Source organism: Acipenser ruthenus, chromosome 16 (assembly GCF_902713425.1).
Source record: "Acipenser ruthenus chromosome 16, fAciRut3.2 maternal haplotype, whole genome shotgun sequence".
Lineage (NCBI taxonomy): Eukaryota > Metazoa > Chordata > Actinopteri > Acipenseriformes > Acipenseridae > Acipenser > Acipenser ruthenus.
Genome location: NC_081204.1, coordinates 20,006,998 through 20,021,506, shown reverse-complemented (window position 1 = coordinate 20,021,506; position 14,509 = coordinate 20,006,998). Strand labels below are relative to the sequence as shown.

The window sequence follows — 14,509 nt, the reverse complement described above, 5'->3', positions numbered from 1 at the left end:
TCTCTACATCAGTGCTTCCCCACGATAGTCAAAGTATACCGAGCAGTTTCATAACAGACTTGTGAAGGAGATATGCATACCTCCAGACTGTGGCAGATAAATCACAAAAATTTCAGCAACAAGCTGAGCTCTCCATTTAGGTCAACCAATACATCCTTAGCATATAGATCTGTCATATCATAGCATCAAATCCCACTGTTAAAGAATGTTTTCATATAAAAATACTCATCATAATTACAGTAGTTATAGACTTTCTTTGTAAAATGAATTGCTTTGAACTTGAGAATCGTACATCTTTTACTGGACAGAAAAACATCCTGTTATAATTCAGCACGGGGAGACCTTAAATATCCCTTGAATTGTTCTAGACGGCTCATTAATTGAGTTGAAAACAATAGGAGCAATAAAAGATCGGGTTGGCTGCTTGCCTACTGAGCTACCTCTTGGCAATCTTCTTGTTTTGATCTAAAGTGAAGCAAGACAAAAGAATAGCTATTGTACACACCACGGGCACCGAAATGACTCGTGTCAAGGGGGCCGTGCCAAGGGGGCCATGCCAAGGGGGCCATTCCTTTATTAGAAGGAACCTACTTTCTTGGTAAGCTGTATAAAAGATAGATAGATAGACAGATAGATAGATAGATAGATAGAAAGATATAGTGATTAGAAAGTAAGTTTACCACATTAACGCACCATATCATTGATGTGGTAAACTTACTTTCTAATCACCCTGTATATATACACAGTCGCTGGCAAAAGCATTTGGGCAGTTAAAAAAAAAAAAAAAAAAAAAATTGAGAAAAACCACAAAGTAAGTGATTTCTATGATTTCTGAATTGTTCTATGTAAAAGATATAAAAGATTAGAGATTCAGCTTTATAATAAAAACAAATTACATAACATACTTAAAATGAAAAATAACATGCAAAAACTAATTTCATACTTTGACAAAAGTATTTTATGCATGTTATGTAATAATGTGTTGTTTTATTATCAAGCTGAATTTAATGTATATCTTTCAATATAACAATTAGAAATGATAGAAACAACTTTTTGTGGGTTTTTCTCATTTTTTGAACTGCCCAAATACTTTTGTCTGCGACTGTATGGATGTCTGTCTATCTATCTATCTCTCTATATATATAAAAACTTAGATTTCATCCTTTTCTAATGGTGGTTCACCAAAGTTATTGTAACTTTTTTCAATAACTTTTTTCAATATGCATGTAGCAGTTGAGGGAATGCTGTATATACAGTAACACATGAAGGAATATGTGATTACTGTGCAGATTTGTGATTGACCCGGTCATACCTCAGCAGCAGTATAACACAAGCCGCAGGGTAAAGTCACATGCTTTCCATTTACCTCTTTAAAGAATGTTACTACAAGTAAGAGCTACCATTGGTTTTTTTGTATCCTTGACGGCACCCTGACACACGGTGTTAAATTGCGGTTTAAGTGCATTCTCAAAATACTACATTCATTTATTCCTAAAAACCGTCACCCCCTCTCGGCCCCGCTTTCAGAAAAGGCTCTGGCGTCGTTGGTACACACACTACATACACAGTAACAAAGAACTCATTCTAATATCCACTTTAATTACTTTTTTTTCCCAGCTTCCGACAGATTGTGCACTACTTCCAAGGAACTGCTTTTTCAAAGGAACTCCGCTCTGATTGAAAAGTTAAGCGTGACAATTAAACACAGCCTACACTATTGAAGAATCTGTCTATGTTCAGCTGCCTTCACTTTACAGAACATGAACCATGCACACACAGCTGCTTTCCTCAAAACAGTTTAACCTACTTCATTTTATTATAGAGATTTGAAAGAACTTCACTACAGCAACACACTACAGTATGCTCTAGTTACTACAATCTGGACATGGCTATTCCAGATTGACCTGTAATCTGGACATGGCTATTCCAGATTGACCTGTAATCTGGATTTTGCAAATTCCAGATTGACCTGTAATCTGGATTTGACTATTCCAGATTGACCTGTAATCTGGATTTTCAAATTTCCAGATTGACCTGTAATCTGGACCTGGCTATTCTGGATTGACCTGTAATCTGGACCTGGATACTCCAGATTAACCTGTAATCTGAAATTTTAAATGATTGTCCTGCAGATTGCATTGATTGCAGAATGTAAGTACCGATGCAGGTAAACATCACAGGCTTCACACGGTTTGCATTCACACAGAATACTAGCAGCTGAGCTGCTTTTCCGACCGTCCCAGAATACTGTATTACCCCTGACACTGGTATTATTTAAATAAAAAAAAAAAAAAAAAAAAAAAAAAAAAATCAATAAAATAAAGTAAAACACAAGTTCCCTTAAAAAAACACACTAATTCAAATACCAGCATGTGCAACATATTGATAACACTGCCCTTCTACAGCTAATTGTGAAGCACCATACCCATGAACCTTCAGAGCTATCACTGGGCAACTCTGCTAGCGGGAACATTCACATAGTACAGCTTTCAATCATCAAAATGTGTCATTCAGAGTTTCATGTTTAAAACAGCAATACAGGCAACGCTTCTTAAGATACCACCAGATGAAAATCAAGTTCCAGTGTCCAGAGGAAATGTTTTAAAGCATGGAGTCAGCAATGAGCGTGCTCACATTAAAGAGTTAAACACGCTACATGATCACAGCCACGCTCTGCAGTGCCAGCAAACCACTGCTAATGATTACCAAGACGCTACACACACACACACACACACACACACACCTACACCTTGTTATAAAAATCCCTGTCTTCATATACATAATGAATAAGGAGACATTATTAAGAAGGATTCTTAAAAAAATTGTACTACTGTTTCTCTAGGGGCATTGACACAAACCCATAGCAGTCTCTTTTTTTATATTACTTTATACACACAGTAACAAGATATACAGTGTTAGGATATATAAACATTTAACAACAAAGACAACATGTCTTATGTACATAAGCTAAGTACCAATCAAATGTTAAAAAATAAAGCATTATTAGCAAATAACCCCCAACACAATTTCAGCATACAATGGTGTATTTAGAACAATTTCAGCAGAACAATGAAGTTTATTTAGAACAATTTCAGCAGAACAATGAAGTGTATTTAGTTTGTAAACTGCAGCTTTTTACTATCTTATTACAATAGTAAGCAATACAACCCTTAAGAAAGGGGATAATGACACTATGCTGATCTTAAAATAAAGACCCCTTTTTTTTGCTAAATGCAGTTTATTGTGTTGTTTTCTGTATAGCAGTTCAAGATCACCCAAAAATGAACTTACCTTGTACAGACTACTCAAAGAAGGCAAGTGATTCAGAGGGCACAGCTCTGGGGTATTTCAGTAACAGCAAGCTTTCCAATTCCATGGAAGTCATTACAATAACAGGACAGCATTTATACAATCATGTCGTCTCACAGCTCTACCTGCTGGTCGACTCTAGGAACTCATTTTCCAGCCATGGCATTTATTGCTTAGAAACTTTAAAAGGCACAGGCTCTTTGATTCAATTGAAATGATATTGTCACTGTCCTTTATAGCAGCTTTTAAACAATCTGCTGCAATACAGGTGCTATTGTTTACAGAGTTAGCATTTGATCTGATTTTTTTGTTATTCAGTACTTTTAAAAAGCATATAATGATAGAAGTGCCATCATTAAAATAGGTGGGTCAGAGAAGGAGCTCTATACTGTGAAAAGTGGTTGTTGTCCAGGTGTATCAATAGGTAAAATACATCCAATATCATGTACAACGCATAGTTTAAACAGTAGGTAGAAATGGGTTCTTGTGTTTTCCATATGAAGTGTGGTACAACCATGATGTTTTTAAAAGTTTGTATCAGTTGGCTTGCATTAGTTTTTATCAGATGGAAATGGCCTGCCTGTATTCAAAACACATTCCGTAAGATAGTGAAAGATGGGGGCTGTATTTGACTGGATCCTCACAGCTCCATTTGTAGGGAGCTGGGGGCATTTGGGACAAATCACAAGAACTGCATTAGTACTGTACTGGGAGAAAGTGGAGCTCATGTGCTGGAGCAGATTCAGGGAACGATTCTACATTTAAAAAATGTAAAGCTAAAAAAAGCACACACACACAAAAAAAAAGATTAAAAGGTGGGAGTTATAGTCTGTTCATGTTTTAGTGATGTATGAACTAAAAGGAAACTCTGCCAAAACGCCCACTGCCACCACTCAAAGCAAAGAAGATAAAGAATCTAATAAAATAAATGTTTAAAAGAGATTATATTTTTTAGGTTGGTGCCAAGATTGTATCAGCAGAAGGGCACAACAAAATAAACAGGATGCCTGCAGGAGGACATTTTATAAGCAAACCAGAAAAATAATGTTCCAGGAAGCATCAAGGATGCAGGTATTCTGATACAAAATGTCTCCATTATTAAAAGGAACCAGTCTTAGATCAGTCAGGGTGGTACAGAGCGCTATGGGCTAGCCCCCAGGTAACGGTATTCAGGGAGATTCTCCTGAGACTAGTGCCTGAAGTAGGAGCAACATTCCTGATTAGTGATGATCCCCTGCAGATTCTGGGATGCACGGACACATAAAACAGAGCAAGCGGAACCACCTGTGAAATACAGATTTCATTTAAAATACAGACATATAAGAACACAGTGTGCTGGCATCCTTGGAGAATAACCCAGTGGATCCTGTCATTAGCAGAAGGCATTCAGTCTTGCAATAGAGCAGGAGTGTTCTCTCTATGTCGACTTCTAAAACAGAAAACTGGTTCTAGTGTGTGTAGTTCAAGAGCAAGCTCATCACAAGGCATGTTCGTCTCGCGTCTCTCTTATATAAAACACGTTTATATGAACTCAAACTCATGGATGCAACTGTGTGCCAACTGCGCCCCCTCATGACAGGAGTGCAGCACACACAGAAGCATTCACCAGTCTTTTTGTTCAGCAATATATAGGTACCATTAAAATCAAATACACGTCTAACGTGTGTGTGTGTGTCATTCACTGTGGTCACAAATCTGTGCATGCACCAAGACACTCCATCTTTTTTACCATACCAATCTTATTGAAATAGAGTCCTTCATGAAGAAGGACCCCAGGGTGCTTTACAAAAAATATAACAGGTTAGAAACAGCTCTAAACGGGCCCACTAATAAAGGCCAAGTTTAAAAAAATGCTTTAACTTAGATTTAAAAATGCAGATTGATTTGGCATTCTGAACCTGGAAGTGAGTTCCAAAGCAAAGAGTTTGAGAACTAAATGCCCTCAAATCAGGTTCAAAATCAGTGGATCTCAAAGTACGAGCTGGTTTGTAAGGAATAAGTAACTCATGCTTAAGGTGACCATATGGCTCCGTGTTCACTGGGAGTTTGGGACAGTTCAGGCTTTTCAACTCACAAACCAATGCATTCTGGTAAGCGTAGTCCTGCTTCTCTTAAAGGAAAGAATGGTACCCGAGACAGGTAAAAGCAACCAGAAAGTTGAAAAGCCTGAACTGTCCCAAACTGTCCTGATCAACACGGAGCCACCTTACTCATGCTGGTAGGCAGGACCAAAACCATGGATTTCCTTGTAAGTGAGGAACGTTTTACAATCAATATGACACTTCACTGGAAGCCAGTGTAGTAATCTTAAAACTGGAGAAATATGATGAACAGACTTGGTATGAGTAAGTATTCAGGGGGCAGCATAGCTGCAACCTATTCAACGAGGCCCTTAAACAAAGAATTATAAATGTTTCAGTGTCCCCATAGTCCTCAATCTAGCCATATTTATCAGGTGCCAGAAAGAAATCTTAGTGAATGACCAGAAGTGGTCCTCAAAGCAGGGTCAAAAATAACTCCCTGGGGATTCCGAAGGGAGCGTCGCATTGCCTCTGGCACTCCCGTGGGTTAGGAAAGCAAAACCAGCAGGGACTGTTTCTCCTCATCGCGCTGCAGAGGACCCTGCTGGCCAGGTGCCCAGTGAGCTCAGGCAGACACCTGTACGGCTGGCCTTTGTCCTCCAGAGGCCGGTAGCTCATCGTCATCCGCTCTCGAGTTCCTGGATGCGAAAGAGTAAGCTGGCTTGGTCGTGGGATCGGAGGACGTCCACTAAACCTTCTAAAACGTGTGATTTATTGTGGTTTGGGGGGAGGCGTTCAGTCTGGTGTCCATAATGAATGAAGATCATACAAAGCAGCTACATGCGAGTAATTCTTTGTCTAGCATTTACTGTATGTTCTACATGACTTGTATAACTTTCCAGCACTAAAACCCCAAACCAAGCAACATGATTCAGAGTGAGATGAGGGGACGAGTAACAAAGTCAAACAGACATACTTTGGAAAAGAACATTTTATTTTTCTTATCCATGAAACCTTTTAAGAAACATCCTGAACTTTATACAGAGTGTATGTACACAGTCTCAGGATTGGTCAAATGTGTTATTGGCATGCAGTTTTCATACAAAACAAAACTATATACACAGACACCAGAAGGCTTTTCTGTTGTTTAAAAAGGGACATTTACATTTGGAAGCTCAAATAACAGCAAAACTCTGAAACAAAGCAAAGATTACATTATTTTACAAGGTTGTACTAGAAAATGTGGGGCAATTTTACAGAGCACAAAATGTTGAGGTGCAAGCAACATAAGGAATGTTTATGTGAATTACAAAAGGCGACCTATCAGAGCTATACACATACACAAGAACCTCCACAACCTGTTCAGTTCAGAAACTCCTCCACATGTCCTACTTGGCAGACTGCAGTGCCCTTAACAAATGTGAACTGTTTTAAGGAAGGCATTTCTTTATCCATTCATCACATTACAAAGACACTGACAAAGAATGTTAGTAGAAATTCTAAAAGTTAAATGTGCTGACTTCATGCTGTCATCAACACAAAAGAAAGACACCTGGACTCAAAGGAGTGCCGAGACATTCACTGCGCTGAGAATATTTGTTTTCCTTGAAAAATGCCCTTCAGATAAACTTCAGAAAAACAAAAGATTTTCAACAGAAGAAAATTGGGCTAAAGGCTCCAGTGGGAATGTTTAACCCTTGGTAAATACTGCTACAAGGATCTATATAAATACATGATATAAATACACATGTCACCACAATGGAACATTACAACTAAAACATAAAGTCATCTTTGATCCACGCCACACAAATTAAAATAAATTCATATCCCCCAATATTTACATCATGAAACCTAAAATGGAAAAACACAATATTACAATATTAAAGTGAAACAGACACAAAGTAGATTGAACTGTAGTTAAATAAATGCAGTTATTTAAAATGCCATAGAAGATTCCCATCTGTTTAAAGGCATTTGTTTTTCTATGGCAGCAGAGTATATTTTACATGTTTCAATTGAAGTTTTATCTTTTTAAGATGCTTTAAGGAAGTGTATACAATGAGATATTGGCGATGCAGACACTATTGTGCAATAAGCTGAATAGATGTACGAGAAACACACATGCTCCCTTCTTAGAAACCTCATTGTGCAATTAAATACATAAACATGGCTGCAGTTTTTAAAATGCTTAACAAAACGTCACTTACATTTTAAGTTTAGTAAAAAAAAAAAAAAAAAGTAACCTGGAACTTGAAATTCACTCGAATGCTACACGTTTCAGACAAAAGTATCGGCACCCTATACTTAATATAAGATCATTCAAATACAAGAATTTAGTGAACATTAGCCACTGATTATTATGACAAAAGACCAAAATACACAATTTCTGATAGTTTAACAAACAATCTTTATAAAAAGCACTCAAGCAATTTCAAATATGTGTTTACGACAATATATTGGCACCTTTACATTAAAAGTCTGTAAAAATTTAATAGAACTAATTCAAAAATATATTAATTGATTGAAAACCATTACACAGCAAACAAAGCCGCTTTCTAAAAGTTATTATCTGGAAAAAGAGCTCACTATTTCCAACCCCTGTTGAAGAACAACATTTTGGCAACACAGCAGATGATGGTCAAGAAAAAGGAGTTGGATTCAATTTTGAGAAAAGCACTCGTAGCAAAACTACAACAAAGGAAATGGCTTCAGAAATATGAACCATCAAAATCCACAATAAGAGCAATAATCAAGAACACCCACTGGTACAGCAGGTAGGAGAATAGTCCGAGCTGCAAAAAACATCCAAGGTTAACAGCCAAGGACTTAAGAAAGATTTAGAATCATCAGGCATAGTAGTGCATGAAAGAACTGTACAAAGGCACCTGAACACAGAAGAGCTGTAGACGTAGACCTCGCTGCAAAACACTTTCAAAGAACATTCAACAAAATCCTCTGGTCTAAAATAAACATGGAGGTGGTATGATCATGATACAGGGTGTTTTGTTTTACCAGTTCAGGGACTGGAGACATTCATGTGATTGAAGATTGAATGAATACAGCCATGTATCAAAACATTCTACACAGTACAATGGTTCCATCTGCTCATCGGCTGATTGGCAGACAGTTTATCTTCCAACACGACGACCCAAGCCACACGACTAAGTCATCTCTGGAATTTAAGAAAACAAAAACAACATTTCTGGAATGACCTTTGCAATCATCACATCACAATCCAATAGAAATGCTTTGGACTGATCTGAAAAAAGATCTAGCCAACTATTGTGTATCCAATCTGTCTGAGCTGAAGGAAATATGCAAGACAGAATGGGCCCAGATTTCACCAACAAGTGGAACATATTGAAATAAGCTTGTTTGATTTTTTAGAAATATAATTGGTTAGATTACTAGAAATTCTGTATTTTGTTTTTATTAAAAAGCGTTTATAGTTTGCTAAATCCTTAATCTGTTACCTTGAATTATGGTATAATACACGTAGGGTGCCAATACTTTTGTCTGCAACTGTAAATGTCTTTTGTTGAAAATATTATTGAGAATGACACAATAATAAATCTATAAATGTATTTATGGTATGTGAGAGTGATCACAACTGTCTGAAGACATCAGAAACATAAGCAAAGAGCTCCTTGTACTCCATTTCTGTTATTTATACAATCTCGTTCAAACAAACTCTCATTTGACACATTTTCTGACAGTAAGAATTTCCCACAGAGTCCCGGCCAAATTTAGCAGTCACTTATTGTAAATTACTACTTATAATATGAATTCACTTAACACAGATTTCCTGTTAGTGCAAAATATTTTGGAGCCCTCCCACGTAAGAAAAATGTGAATAAAACTAAATGCCCTAGTTTGAACAGTTGAGTGGAAAGGATATTGGGAAATGTATGCATGTACTGTATTTTAGTGCTGTTTAGGGACTACAGATCCCATGATGCATATTGAGTTGCCATAGTGTTCACGCAAAAACATGCACTATCCTTGCAGACAAAAATTGAGATGTTGAAAGCGGTGGATAACGCACCACTGTACAAGAAAAAGAAAGATGCTGCTGCAGATTTCAAAACATTCCCATGAATACTGGGATACAAGAATAGTACAGGCTTATGAACAGCAAACTGCATCTGAAAAACTGGGATGCAACAGTACAGGCTTATGAACAGCAAACTGTGCATCTGAAAAACTGGGATGCAACAGTACAGGCTTATGAACAGCAAACTGCATCTGAAAAACTGGGATGCAACAGTACAGGCTTATGAACAGCAAACTGCATCTGAAAAACTGGGATGCAACAGTACAGGCTTATGAACAGCAAACTGCATCTGAAAAACTGGGATGCAACAGTACAGGCTTATGAACAGCAAACTGCATCTGAAAAACTGGGATGCAACAGTACAGGCTTATGAACAGCAAACTGCATCTGAAAAACTGGGATGCAACAGTACAGGCTTATGAACAGCAAACTGCATCTGAAAAACTGGGATACAACAGTACAGGCTTATGAACAGCAAACTGCATCTGAAAAACTGGGATGCAACAGTACAGGCTTATGAACAGCAAACTGTGCATCTGAAAAACTGGGATACAACAGTACAGGCTTATGAACAGCAAACTGCATCTGAAAAACTGGGATACAACAGTACAGGCTTATGAACAGCAAACTGCATCTGAAAAACTGGGATGCAACAATACAGGCTTATGAACAGCAAACTGTGCATCTGAAAAACTGGGATGCAACAGTACAGGCTTATGAACAGCAAACTGTGCATCTGAAAAACTGGGATACAACAGTACAGGCTTATGAACAGCAAACTGCATCTGAAAAACTGGGATGCAACAGTACAGGCTTATGAACAGCAAACTGCATCTGAAAAACTGGGATGCAACAGTACAGGCTTATGAACAGCAAACTGCATCTGAAAAACTGAGATGCAACAGTACAGGCTTATGAACAGCAAACTGCATCTGAAAAACTGGGATGCAACAGTACAGGCTTATGAACAGCAAACTGCATCTGAAAAACTGGGATACAACAGTACAGGCTTATGAACAGCAAACTGTGCATCTGAAAAACTGGGATGCAACAGTACAGGCTTATGAACAGCAAACTGTGGATGCAAGTCTTCAGCGTTTCCGATTTACTCAATACTCCATATTTTTTATAAAATGCCCAGAACTTTTAAATGTACAATACTTTTCATTGTTCTGAAATAAACATTTGAATTCAGTGTTAATGAAACTTCAATAAAAACTGACAGTATACACTTGGCTTTAGACTCTTGATAAGACAATTTTCTTTGCTGGTCCCTTGAAATTCACATTAATGAGAATTGACTATATTAAATCAATATTGAAATGCTTGGTGTAGAATGCTAAAGACAGCTTTGTGACAGTATATTTATGATGATTCACCTCGCCCAGATCTGAAGGGGTCTAATCAGATGAAACCTGAACTTTTCCATTTGGATTATCTATGAATTAGTGTCATGTGTTCGCAAAGAAGGGTCCAGGTGTGTGGTAGTACATGAACATGGACTTTAAAATATCCTCAGATATTATTTCAGAACATAACACACAGTATGAATTTAAACTAAAATACATTTCCAAGTTTCACAGCATTTCATTGAGGACCCAATAAAACATATAGAAGTGACATTTAAAGATATGTCAAACACCTAACAGCTAGTGCGTTCTCTACATCATACAGCTAGTATCATAAGCAGGTGATCCACTGCAGTGCGTTCTCTACATCATATAGCTAGTATCATAAGCAGGTGATCCACTGCAGTGCGTTCTCTAAATCATACAGCTAGTATCATAAGCAGGTGATCCACTGAAGTGCGTTCTCTACATCATACAGCTAGTATCATAAGCAGGTGATCCACTGCAGTGCGTTCTCTACATCATACAGCTAGTATCATAAGCATGTGATCCACTGCAGTGCATTCTCTACATCATACAGCTAGTATCATAAGCAGGTGATCCACTGCAGTGCATTCTCTACATCATACAGCTAGTATCATAAGCAGGTGATCCACTGCAGTGCATTCTCTACAGCCCCCTATACAACTAATACAAAAAAGGTTTGTCAGCTTAACAGTTTTTCAAAGTGATGAAGTAAAACACAAAACAAGTAAGTACCCGATATCCCAGAAGATGTACTGGATTACTTATTAGGGTTATATAAAATCAATTACCATGGTATTATTAATACATTTGCTAAATCCCATATGAATCTTTTCAGTATAATAAATAATCCAGACTGGAGATGACAGAGGAAAGACTACTAAAGGAGAGTGAAAATAAAGATTTCTAATGGAATCAGTGACTCAGTGCAGTTTCAGGGCTGTATTTTTAAGAGCTCTGGTTTTTGAGTACTTTGTAAAAGGCTCCTCTACCTTAAATGCAGGTAAAGGTTTATATTTTAGCATAAAATCTTTCATTTCACTTTTGGAAATTTAAAAAAAGCAGTAATATTTACCAGCTTTCTGTTCAAACATCTTATTTTACCAGATACAATATTAATTTGTATAACTAAAGGTTTTCTAGGGCTCTGGCAGCACAAGCTAGGACACATTAACTCAATAACCAATGCCAATCACTCTTTACAATGAATCTACAATGAACAGGGCATCCGCAGGTCTGATGTTCTGTTCTTAAAAGAGTTTTCAAATTAAAAATACAAATACTTTAATGTACAGATTGTTTTTTCTCCAAAACTGTATGCAGCATGATAAAGAAGAACAAAAACAAACAAAAAAAAAACTTTTGTATTTTCAAAAGTACAGCTTGGAAACTACCCTCCTGTGATGGACAATGTGACAAAAATAAATAACTAAGGAAATGCTAAATGCCAAATTCACAAGCACTTCAAGTGTAAGCATAAAAAGCACCTAGATTGGCACTTCTCACTGAATGAATGCATACCATTCATTACCTCTCTCCATTCGTTGCTGAACACTACAGGAAAAATGTAAACTACGTATCTGAATTAATATTCTGGACAGCGGCCACCTGCTGAGCCTGGCCCTCCTGCTAACACTACAGAGCGATTCATATTTAGGGGCTGATTTGGTCGACTTCTACCCAGTCAGGATAGATCCCCATTGGATGGCATCGCCTATTTTTTGGGGTAATGATTTGTTTGCTGTTGACAGGTGGAAAATGCTGTGCTTTATCTCAGCAGGGTATTAGTTAATCAAATCAAATCTGGTAACTGACCACTGCCTGAACAGCTGAAGACTTTGTTGAAACATTTTTCCGGAATTCTTTTTTTTGTGTATACGTTACCATTGAGTTTCTATAATTATTAAAACCATGGGTAGTTTATCCATAACTTTAAAATTGCATTTGGAACTATTTTGTCTTTAATAAGCAAAATAAAATGACAGAAAGTGTGGTATGTTCCTTTCCAGGTATCAAATCTGGGATTGTATTTACATCATATTTTCAGATATTGGCAAAGACAGTGTTTTGTGCACAAACAGTAATGAACTCAAGGCTGAAAGTAATATTAACAGTGGTGCACTACACAGCAGACAGCTGCGTCGGTCGTGATGCGGGCAGTTCTAGAAGAGCTTGGACCGTTATGCCAACTTTTACCATTCCTCGTTCTTCTAAAATATGGTGAGGCAAACACAGTTTTTCCTGGAAGAAGTAAAAGAGCTTGAATTAGTGGAATAACTCACGCCTCTACAAGCAGTCATGTTTTTGGTGATTTGCCAGCAGTGGGGTTCTGCTGTACATGCACAGTGAGAGGAGTTACTGTCTACCTGCTGAGAATGAAACTGAAGCTCAGAAATATCCCATATAGAGCGTGATGCATTACCTGTGGAACACCCAGCTTCTTACACGCATCCAAGAAGTTTTCAACATTTCTTCTGCACTTCGCCATACTTAACTTAGGCTGAAATAAAATAAACAAAAAAAAGTGAGACATTATTTTAGATTGGTACACGAATTAAGAATTCAATAAAATATTTGAAAATGCACTAGGTAGAGTAAATCCTCTATTATCAAACTAACTGGAACCAGGCAGGGGTGTTCCCTACAGCAATTATAACAGATAATCAATTTTTTTCTGTCCAGACCTCCAGAAATATATTACAACACAACCTGCACAGAGGTCAGGTCACCAGAAGGCAGTGCGATTAACAATGTAAATTCATCAAATCAGAGTACTGTAAATGTTTGTAATCTATAAGCCAGCCATGCTGAACTGACCATGGGAGAGACATGGATCAGCTACAGTACACTGTTTCTCTACCCCCTGACTTTAGTGTCAGGTCCTTACCACTGCTGGGGAGGGCACATGAATGCTGCCCACGGAACGAGGTCGAATGTGATTAGCTAAATGACAAAGGACGACGCCATCCATCAAAGCAGCACCGACATCATCTGGCAGCATGACTTTCAGCCTGGACTCAAGGTTCTGTAGAAACAAACACATGTACTGAGGAGATGTGTGCAGCAGCACAGACACATGCACTGAGGAGACGTGTGCAGCAGCACACAGACACACATGCACTGAGGAGATGTGCACAGCAGCACACAGACACACATGCACTGAGGAGATGTGCACAGCAGCACACAGACACACATTCACTGAGGAGATGTGCACAGCAGCACAGAGACACATGCACTGAGGAGATGTGCACAGCAGCACACAGACACACATGTACTGAGGAGATGTGCCACAGAGCACAGACACACATGCACTGAGGAGATGTGCCACAGAGCACAGACACACATGCACTGAGGAGATGTGCCCAGCAGCACAGACACATGCACGGAGGAGATGTGCCCCAGAGCACAGACACACATGCACTGAGGAGATGTGCACAGGAGCACAGTCACACATGCACTGAGGAGATGTGCACAGCAGCACACAGACACACATGCACTGAGGAGATGTGCACAGCAGCACACAGACACATGCACTGAGGAGATGTGCACAGCAGCACACAGACACACATGTACTGAGGAGATGTGTGCAGCAGCACAGACACATGCACTGAGGAGATGTGCCCCAGAGCACAGTCACACATGCACTGAGGAGATGTGCCCAGCAGCACAGACACATGCACTGAGGAGATGTGCCCCAGAGCACAGACACACATGCACTGAGGAGATGTGCACAGGAGCACAGTCACACATGC

General features: G+C 38.5%; 2 protein-coding genes across 7 annotated transcripts in view; both read right to left on the bottom strand.

Moving 5' to 3' along the window:
* The window catches only part of LOC117412654 (interleukin-13 receptor subunit alpha-2-like), a 60,682-nt gene extending 57,285 nt beyond the window's left edge, over positions 1–3,397 (bottom strand). For both annotated transcript variants that reach the window (XM_034021186.3, XM_034021187.3), the window contains exon 1: positions 3,292–3,397. The gene's annotated coding sequence lies outside the window, so the exon portion shown is untranslated. The remainder of the gene's footprint in view (positions 1–3,291) is intronic.
* Positions 3,398–7,552: 4,155 nt separating this feature from the next.
* LOC117412315 (leucine-rich repeat and calponin homology domain-containing protein 2-like) overlaps positions 7,553–14,509 on the bottom strand; it is an 82,908-nt gene continuing 75,951 nt past the window's right edge. For all 5 annotated transcript variants that reach the window (XM_058989007.1, XM_058989006.1, XM_058989008.1 and 2 more), the window contains 3 exons: positions 13,645–13,782; positions 13,180–13,257; positions 7,553–12,998 (listed from right to left, as the gene is read on the bottom strand). In XM_058989007.1, the coding sequence (XP_058844990.1) occupies positions 12,879–12,998; positions 13,180–13,257; positions 13,645–13,782 (336 nt within the window). In that variant the 3' untranslated portion in view covers positions 7,553–12,878. The remainder of the gene's footprint in view (positions 12,999–13,179; positions 13,258–13,644; positions 13,783–14,509) is intronic.